Source organism: Macrobrachium nipponense, chromosome 6 (genome assembly GCF_015104395.2).
Source record: "Macrobrachium nipponense isolate FS-2020 chromosome 6, ASM1510439v2, whole genome shotgun sequence".
NCBI classification, from domain to species: domain Eukaryota; kingdom Metazoa; phylum Arthropoda; class Malacostraca; order Decapoda; family Palaemonidae; genus Macrobrachium; species Macrobrachium nipponense.
The window spans coordinates 130,827,560-130,838,252 of NC_061108.1; the positions used below are offsets into that span (position 1 = coordinate 130,827,560).

The 10,693-nt window shown below is 40.2% G+C and overlaps 1 protein-coding gene across 1 annotated transcript; it reads right to left on the reverse strand.

Annotated features, from left to right (window-relative positions):
• Window positions 1-5,355: 5,355 nt before the first annotated feature.
• Window positions 5,356-6,273, reverse strand: LOC135216642 (golgin subfamily A member 6-like protein 25). Its single transcript, XM_064252025.1, has one exon. The coding sequence runs from the start codon at window positions 6,271-6,273 to the stop codon at window positions 5,356-5,358; it is 918 nt and encodes a 305-aa protein (XP_064108095.1).
• Window positions 6,274-10,693: the final 4,420 nt, after the last annotated feature.

A 10,693-nucleotide genomic window follows, 5' to 3' on the forward strand; every position in this document is an offset into this window, starting at 1 on the left:
ACAGAGCATACTCGAAAGAAAGATTCTTCTTTCTGAAGAGCCGGTATCCTAGATTTATTCCACAGAATGACCTGAGGCAAGAAAGAAAATCTGCCAGAATAGATCTAGATATCTGACTCTTTGCCCGCTTTGACAGAGATCTTCCATTAGAAGTATCTTCATCAAGGGGACAGAGCATACCGAAGGAAGAGTTCCCTTCTTTCTGCAGAGCCCTGGTCTTCTAGATTATTCCCCCCCCCCCCAGAATGACCAGAAATAAGATATCTTGCTAAAATAGAATCTAGGTATCCGGACTATTTGCCCGCTTCGACTGAAAAAGATCTTCTATAAGAAGATTAATCAAGGGACAGCATACTCGAAGGAAGGTTGGAAGGAAGTTCCTTCTTTCTGCAGAGGCCCGGGGGTCTTCTAGATTATTTCCCCACAGAATGACCTGAAGGAAGAAATTCTTGCTAGAATAGATTTTTCTGATATCCGAATATTTGGCCCGCCTTTGACATGAAGCTCTTCTATAATCGTTCTTTCATCAAAGGAACGGGTGCTTGATTGTTCATACTCGAGAAAAAGAGTTCCTCTTTCTGGCAGAAGAAGCCGGGTCTTCATAGATTATTCCCACAGAATTGACCTGAAAGGAGGACATCTGCTTAAAAAGGAATCTAGATCTCCGACTATTTGCCCGCTTTGACAGAGATATTTATAAGAGTTTTCCCATCAATTGGACAAAGAGCATACTTCCGGTTAGAAGTGAGTTTTCGCTTCTTTCATGCAAGGGAGCCGGTCTCTAGATTTATTCCACAGAATGAATTGCCTGAAGGAAGAATCTGGCAGGAATAGAATCTAGTTATCCCGACTATTTGCCCAATTTGACAAGTGAGATCTTCCATTAGAACTGAGTCTGGATATTACTTCAAGGGAACAGAGCATAATAATCGAAGGAGAGTTCCCTCTTCTGAAGAGCTTTGTTCCTTCTAGATTATTACCACGAATGACCAGAAGGAAGAGATACTGCTAAAATAGATATAGAATATCCGACTATTTGCCCGCTTTGACAGAGATCCTTTCTATAGAAAGTCATTCATCAAGGGGACAGATCATAACTCGAAGGAAGAGTTCCCTCTTTTCTGCAGATCCGGTCCTTCTAGAATTTATTTCCCACAGAAATGACCAAGAAGGTGAAGACATCTGCTAGGAATAGATCTAGATATCAGCACTATTTGGCCCTCTTTTGACAGAGAGTTCTTCTATAAGAAGTCTTCATCAAAGGGACGGAGCATACTCGAAGGCAAAGAGGATTCCTTCTTTCCTGCAGAGCCGGTTACGTTGTTCTAGATTATTCCCACAGAATGGACCAGAAGGAAGTACATCTGCTTAAAACAAATAGATCTAAGATATCCGACTATTGGCCCCGCTTTGACCAGAGATTTATTCTATTAAGAAAGTCTTCATCAAGGGACAGCAGAGCATTACTCGAAGGACAGAGTTCCCTCGTTCTGCAGAGCCGGTCTTCGAGATTATTACCCAAAGAATGGAAATGACCTGAAGGAAGAAATCTGCTAGAATCGATTCTAGATATCCGACTATTTGCCCTGCTTGACAGCGATCTTCTATAAGAAAGTCTTCATCAAGGGACATGAAGCATTCACTCGAAGGAAGAGTTTCCTTCTTTCTGCAGAGCCGGTCTTTCATAGATTGATTCCCACAGAATGACCTGGAACGGAAGACAAATCTGCTAGAATAGATCTAGATAAACTTGACTATTTTGCCTGCTTTGACAGAGATATTGTATAAGAAGTCTTCCATCAAGGGACAGAGCATACTCGAAGGAAGAGTTCCCTCTTTCTGCAGAGCCGGTCTTCTAGATTATTCCCACAAAGATTGACCATAGGAAGCCAATCAATAAAAATAGATCTAGATATCCAACTATTTGCCCACTTTGACAAAGATCTTCATTAGAAGTATCTTCATCAAGGGACAGAGCATAATCGAAGGAAGAGTTCCCTCTTTCGCGAGAGCTGGTCTTCTAGATTATTCCCACAGAATGACCAGAAGGAAGAAAAGAATCTGCTAAAATAGATCTAGATATCGACTATTGCCGCTTTGACAGAGATCTCTATAAAGAAGTCTTCATCAAGGGACAGAGCATACTCGAAGGAAGAGTTCCTTCTTTCTGCAGAGCCGGTCTTCTAGATTATTCCCACAGAATGACCAGAAGGAAGACATCTGCTAGAATAGATCCGATATCCGACTATTTGCCCGCTTGACAGAGATCTTCTATAAGAAGTCTTCATCAAGGGACAGAGCATACTCGTAGGAAGAGTTCCTTCTTTCTGCAGAGCTGGTCTTCTAAATTTATTCCCCACAGATATGACCAGAAGGAAGACATCTGCTAGAAATAGATCTAGATATCCGACTATTTGCCCGCTTTGACAGAGATCTTCTATAAGAAGTCTTCATCAAAGGGGGACAGAGCATACTCGAAGAAATAGTTCCTTCTTTCTGCAGAGCCGGTCTTCTAGATTATTCCCACAGAATGACTGAAGGAAGAAATCTGCTAGAATCAGATCTAGATAATCTGACTATTTGCCCGCTTTGACAGAGATCTCCATTAGAAGTATCTTCATCAAGGGACAGAGCATATCTGTAGGAAGAGTTCGCTCTTTCTGCAGAGCCGGTCTTCAGATTATCCCACAGAATGAACCTGAAGGAAAGACATCTGCTAGAATAGATCTAGATCCGACTATTTGCCCACTTTGGACAAAGATCTTCCATTAGAAAGTATCTTCATCAAGGGGACAGAGATAATCGAAGGAAGAGTTCCCTCTTCTGCAGAGCCGGTCTTCTAGATTATTCCCACAGAATGACCAGAAGGAAGAGATCTGCTAAAAATAAAGATCTAGATATCCGACTATTTGCCCGCTTTGACAGAGATCTTCTATAAGAAGTCTTCATCAAGGGACAGAGCATACTCGAAGGAAGAGTTCCCTCTTTCTGCAGAGCCGGTCTTCTAGATTATTCCCACAGAATGACCAGAAGGAAGACATCTGCTAGAATAGATCTAGATATCCGACTATTTGCCCGCTTTGACAGAGATCTTCTAAAGAAGTTCTCTTCATCAAGGGACGGAGATACTCGAAGCAAGAGTTCCTTCTTTCTGCAGAGCCGGTCTTCTAGATTATTCCCACAGATGACCAGAAGGAAGACATCTGCTAAAATAGATCTAGATATCCGACTATTTGCCCGCTTTGACAGAGATCTTCTATAAGAAGTCTTCATCAAGGGACAGAGCATACTCGAAGGAAGAGTTCCCTCTTTCTGCAGAGCCGGTCTTCGAGATTATTCCCACAGAATGACCTGAAGGAAGAAATCTGCTAGAATCGATCTAGATATCCGACTATTTGCCCGCTTTGACAGAGATCTTCTATAAGAAGTCTTCATCAAGGGACAGAGCATACTCGAAGGAAGAGTTCCTTCTTTCTGACAGAAGCGGTCTTCTAGATTATTCCACAGAATGACCAGAAGGAAGACATTTTGCTAGAATAGATCTAGATAACTGACTATTTGCCTGCTTTGACAGAGATATTCTATAAGAAGTCTTCATCAAGGGACAGAGCATACTCGAAGGAAGAGTTCCCTCTTTCTGCAGAGCCGGTCTTCTAGATTATTCCCACAGATTGACCATTAGGAAGCCATCTAATAAAATAGATCTAGATATCCAACTATTTGCCCACTTTGACAAAGATCTTCCATTAGAAGTTATCTTCATCAAGGGACAGAGCATACCCGAAGCAAGAGTTCCCTCTTTCGCAGAGCTGGTCTTCTAGATTATTCCACAGAATGACCAGAAGAGAAATCTGCTAAAATAGATCTAGATATCCAAACTATTGCCGCTTGACAGAGATCTTCTATAAGAAGTCTTCATCAAGGGACAGAGCATACTCGAAGAAGAGTTCCTTCTTTCTGCAGAGCCGCGTCTTCTAGATTATTCCCACAGAATGACCTGAAAGGAAGGACATGCTAGAATAGATCTAGATATCCGACTATTTGCCCGCTTTGACAGAGATCTTCTATAAGAAGTCTTCATCAAGGGACAGAGCATACTCGTAGGAAGAGTTCCTTCTTTCTGCAGAGCTGGTCTTCTAAATTATTCCCACAGAATGACCAGAAGGAAGACATCTGCTAGAATAGATCTAGATATCCGACTATTTGCCCGCTTTGACAGAGATCTTCTATAAGAAGTCTTCATCAAGGGACAGAGCATACTCGAAGAAAGAGTTCCTTCTTTCTGCAGAGCCGGTCTTCTAGATTATTCCCACAGAATGACCTGAAGGAAGAAATCTGCTAGAATAGATCTAGATATCTGACTATTTGCCCGCTTTGACAGAGATCTTCCATTAGAAGTATCTTCATCAAGGGACAGAGCATACTCGAAGGAAGAGTTCCCTCTTTCTGCAGAGCCGGTCTTCTAGATTATTCCCACAGAATGACCAGAAGGAAGGCATCTGCTAGAATAGATCTAGATATCCGACTATTTGCCCGCTTTGACAGAGAATTTCTATTAGAAGTATCTTCATCAAGGGACAGAGCATACTCGAAGGAAAGAGTTTTCCATTCTTTGTCTGCAGATCGGTCCTTCTAGATTATTCCCACAGGAATGACCAGAAGGGCAAAGACATCTGCTAGAATAGATCTAGATATCTGACTATTTGCCCGCTTTGACAGAGATATTCTATAAGAAGTCTTCATCAAGGGGCAGAGCATACTCTAAGGAAGAGTTCCCTTTTTCTGCAGAGCCAGTCTTCTAGATTATTCCCACAGAATTACCAGAAGGAAGTCATCTGCTAGAATAGATCTAGATATCCGACTATTTGCCCGCTTTGACAACGATCTTCTATTAGAAGTCTTCATCAAGGAACAGAGCATACTCGAAGGAAGAGTTCCTTCTTTCTGCAGAGCCGGTCTTCTAGATTATTCCAACAGAATCATCTTCCGGTGTTCCTCTGGTATCCCTCTAGCATCCTTCTGGTGGCCTCTGGTGGCCTTCTGTCGTCCTTCTGGGGTCCTTCTGGCGGCCTTCTGGCATCCTTCTGGTGGCCTTCTGGCGTCATTCTGGCAGCCTTCCGGCGTCCTTCTGGTGGCCTTCTGGCGTCCTTCTGGCTGCCCTCTAAACAGCTGATGGCTCTCAAATTTAGAGCTCGTCTTTCTTCCTCCAGTCAGCTGTTAGCTCTCATCCTGAGAGCTCGTCCTCCTTCCTCCGAACAGCTGTTAGCTCTCATCATGAGAGCTCGTCCTCCTTCCTCCAAGAACCTGCTCTTTATCCTCAGACCTGGAACTCCCTCCTCCTTAATTTAAGATTCCTTATTGGCAACTGCCTTGATATCTTCTGCGGATTCGTGCTATAGCGCTCGGGAGAATGGGGCTCCTCGCATTGTGCTGGTATTGCCTGTAGACTTGTAAGAGGCTGTCCAGGCGCTGGTCCAGATCCCTCAGCGATTCCTCGTCCTCGCCCCGACCATGCACCAGTATGCTGAGTTGTGCGGCGATCTTGTCCTTTTCGCCTTTGTGATCTAGGAAGTGGGCCTTCATGACACTGAAGTTGTTCCTTAAAACCTCGTATTCGTTCTCCAGTCGCCCTCGGTCGGCCTCCAGCTTGTTGATCACAGCTTTCTTCTGTGCGAGTTCAGCCTTCAGCTGCTTGGCGTCAGCGCCATCTTTGTTCCACTTCGACTTCATCCTTCGGACTTCCTTTTCCTTCTGGCTGAGTTCGCACCTCATCTTCTCGTTGTCTTGGCGCAGCTTGGCGACTAGGGCGTTCGCCTCTTGGACCTGACGTCGCAGGTCGTCGCCCACGCTTCGCCCTTTTCTTATTTCCTGTTCCTGGCCTTCGAACTTCTTTCTCATCTGGCGGTTATCCTCTTCGGCTTGTCTCAGCCTCTGCTGCAGGTCGTTGGCGGCCGCCTCTTTCTTGGCGATGTTCCGCTCGGCGACAGACAGGCGGCCCTCCATGTCTGCGATCATTCCCCGGAGGCGGTCGTTCTCCTTCATCTGGTTCTCCTCCTTCCTCCTGCAGCTGTGGTTCTGCCTGTTGGCGGCGCTCAGCTGCCTCTTAAGCCTCTCGATGTCGTCCTGGTTCCTCAGCATCTCCTGTCTGTGGAGTTTTTCCTTGGCATCGCTGACAATCCCCTTCCCTTCTAAGTCGTCGAGGGCCAGACGATCTCTGTTGACCACATTGGGATGGAAGGGCTGTGGCTTGAATTTGATGCTCCTCTCCTTCATCTTGGGCCTGCTAGAGAGGAGGATGCTTCTTTGCCCTCTGCTTCTTTCCTTCTGCCATCTTTGATCTTTCCGTCGCCAGCTATCGCGCTCCCGCGTCTTTTCCTTGCTAAAAACAATCTCGCAGGGAGGGGCCGGTTGGCGACGATATACCGATGGTGACGACGTATCCAAACTACAAGAGGATCCGGTGACGTAGGATTGCCACCAAGTATTATCCCTGTCCCTACTCAGTTTTTTCATGTCTCGTTGCAGTTTCTGAATGACCGTCGAGACATCGTTCACCTGTGTGGCCACCGCGCTCTCCAGATGTTCGCCAGTGATTCCATATAATATCGAGTCCTCAACGTAATTTCTACGTCCTTTCCGTCCACAACCACCAGAGGAGATTTTCAATGCCGCAAAACACACCGCGAGTAGAACTGTGGGTCCAAAAGTTTCGACGAATTTTCGTCCCAAATTATGAATCATAAATGGATCGAGTGATCCAAGTCCACATTTACAAATAAACTTTATAACATTCGTCAACATTTTTTGAGTTGTGCCAAATCTTGCAGCCTGCGCTTGGGTTAGTTGAGAAAAAATGCTGGGATTCGGGAGAATGTGGGATTCCGAAGTCTTCAGGATGCCTTCAGGGAAGGCCTTTTTGGCTTCTCTCTCTCTCTTTCTCTTGGCATCTGAAGCAAGACAGCTGAATATAAAAGTCGAACCAAAGATTTTCCCAGAATTCTTTTGAGGACTTCGAGACTTGTAGAAAATTCTTCGTGCTGCTGTCTATATATGTATATATATATATATAGATATATATATATATATATATATATATCTATATATATATATATATATATGTATATATGTGTGTGTGTGTGTGTGTGTGTGTGTGTATGTAAGTATGTATGCGTATATATATGCATATATATATATGTGTGTATATTTGTACACACGTACAAACGTATATATACATATATTTCCACACGGCCCTTTATGTCACTGCCCCTTATCGAGAGTTATTAACTTAACGTATGAAGTTTATAGTACACTCAAAGTAAAATATAAGAAACAGAAAAAATACAAAGATAAGTTGTTAGCTAAACATTGGTCATTGAAATACAATTAAGTCAGTTAACTGTAACAAACTATATCAAAAAATTATTTCCAACCAGTTCGAAGGTTTCAAAACACAAAAAAATATCTGTTAAAACAATTCATCTAACAATTCAACTTAGTTGAAAAAAACAATATTCCTAAGTTTGCATCCCATACTTTAGTTGTTAGATGAATTGTTTTTTTTTTACAGATATTTTTGTGTTTTGAAACATTCGAACTGGTTGTAAATAATTTTTCAATATAGTTTGTTACAGTGACTGACTTTCTTGTATTTCAGTGACCAATGTTTATCTAACAACGTTATATATATATATACGAATATATATATATATATCTATATATATATATATATTATAATATAATATGATATATATATATATATATATACATATATATATATATATATATATATATTATATATATATAGAAATATATATATATACGTATGTGTATATATATATATATATATATATATATATATATATATATATATATATAGTTATATATATATATATATATATATATATATATATATGTATATATATATGTATATATATATATATATATATATATATATATCTATATATATATATATATATACCACTATGAGATTGAGGGCTTCTGTAACACGTTTTTTTGGACTTTGCTCCTTATCAAAGCATCGGATGTAGCTGAAAGTTGACATATGTATATTTTACAACCACACACAAATTTTGTCAGCATTATCAATAACCTAAACCATCGGCTCTGAAACCCATAGCAGTCAAGAATGGCTAACAGGATTTGGAATTTTCCCCGTGGTTGCAAAACTGCATTTGTCTTACGACTTGTAACTTTGTGCAGTCAAGAGAAAGCCCGTGGCCATACTTACCATAGCCTGAATAGGTAATTATTCAGTTTATTTATAGTTTAAATCCAATGTTTTATGGTCTATTTTGTATTTAGCGTAACGTGATTATAATACTTGTTATGTCATTCAGGATTTTGAACATTTCCATTAACTATTCACTATGCCACCAAGAGAGAGAGAAAGAGAGAGATTGTATGTAATCAGCCTTTATATAACTATTTTTTGTTAAAATAAGATTTTTATCCAAAGTAAATACAAGCTTATATGTGCTAAAATCTCCAGCAGACCAATAGATCATCCGATATTCTTTAGGCCGTACGACGTGTTGGATATAAAGACTATGAATGGCGGAACGATACATAGATGTGGGTGGGGTGCTAGCGTAGCAATACTACTGTAGTAATAGCAGTAATATACATGAATTAAACGTTTAGGCCAACTGCTGGGATCCTTGAGGATCATTTAGGATTTCTTACAACTGCTCGAGAAATGAGTTTTTATAGCCAGAAGTTAAATTTTCTAATCCAACAATGCCCATGATAGCCTTCAGTGTTATCCTGAATTATAACGAGGCCAAAGTGGGTGGAGCCTCGTGAAGTCATCATTCCGACGATAATTATTGGTGAAGGTTTAAAGCCAAAATACGGTACCGGCTATTTTTTTTCAGTAAATAGGTAGATAGCCAATAAATAAAAATTGCTTGACATTGGATATAGCAGTTATCAAATCAAGCTTGTCTACTATATTTTTGAAAATTACCAACTATTCCCTACATCTTGTCAATCTGATTGGGACCTATAAAGTAGACTGTAATTTCTTAGGACACTTGTTTTGGGAGTTAGACTAATAATCGAAGTGTTTTTGTATTTATTAACATATTTTGTTGGTTTGTTCATTATGACAATTATCAGTGGAGAGGCTTCAGAGTTCATAAAGGTGTACTGCTTTGCTTGTATTTAAATTTGTATGTCATTGTTGCCAGAGGCCTAGCCTTCGTTACGTATAGCAATCATCCATCGAGAAAGAGGGAAGAAATGCTGTCATAAGTTACGTAACGAGTGTGTTCGAAACCTTTTCTCTGAGTAAGTTGGCCCGTCTTCAAAAAAAAGTCACTTTTACATTATAAGTACCAAGTTTATTCAACCTACGTAATGCAGAATACAGTCAAAATTTATGTGTAGATATAATGTGTATTCATAATAAGCGTTATATTTATGAAATGCATAGATAAAAAGTTATTGCGAAAAAACCGTGTTACAGAGGCCCTGAATCTCATAGTAGTTGTTTTTACCAGATACATATGAAATTGTAACAGCCACAATGCCCTCTCAACTTCTCAAATTCTTCGCTCATTTTTGGATACGCTTCTCACTGCAAAGTCTTGAGCTCCATTTCAAAGAAAATTTTATTCTATTTCTCTTTTTAAAGAAATCATGAAGTCCGGTAGCGGAAACGGACACGCGATACTATAATCACGAAGAGGTGACCTTGCTGACCCGACCTTCGTTTCCCGCTACCGAATATCATGATTTCTTAAAAAGAAAAAAATTCTATGAAGTTTGAGCTCAAAGCTTCGTAGTGACGAGTAAAGAATTTGAGAGAGGGCATTGTGGTTGTTATATATATATATATATATATATAGATATATATATCTATATATATATATACCTAATATAACACATATATACATAATATATATATATATATATATATATATATATATATATATATATATACACAACCTAAAACTTTATTACGAAAAGAACAAACCGAACTCTCGTCTCATTCTTCCACGCGTAAAAATACAAAATTAAAAGATCAAAAATATTTGATAAATATAGAAAATCTTAAAAAAACTTTAAAGAGAGAGAGAGAGAGAGAGACGAGAGAGAGAGAGAGAGAGAGATCTTGCACGTAAATATCAACAGTTCAAGACGTACGAGAAGATATTCCCCTGGGATAGTTACTACCTGTCAGTGAGGGTCGAACAATCTCCCCTGGGTGAGTACGTGACCCAATTGGATTTTCAACCAGGAGATTAAGCTCTCAAAGCCTCCCCCCACCCCCACCAGGGGGCGGGGGTGGGGGATGGGGGATGGGGGTTTTGGTAGTCGAGGGCAAAGACTATAGTCTTTGGTCGAGGGTGGCGCAGACAGGAACTTGGTAAATTCTTTTGAAATTGACATTTTAATCTGCCATATCATCATTTACTAGTATTTTTCAAAGTTACGTTTATGCAGAATCTGTCATTACCATTATATTTATTGCTGATATTTTACTTTTTCATTATTGCTGTGTATACTATCAAGTTAAAGTTTTTCTACAGTCCGTTTTCGTATATAGGAGGTTACCGTAGTCAGGCCCTCTGGACCTGACTACGGTAACCTCCTAAGGTCTCTAGTTGAAATTTAAGTTATATATTTTGTGCACTAACACTCAATGCATTTATTTTTCTCTCTCCAATAT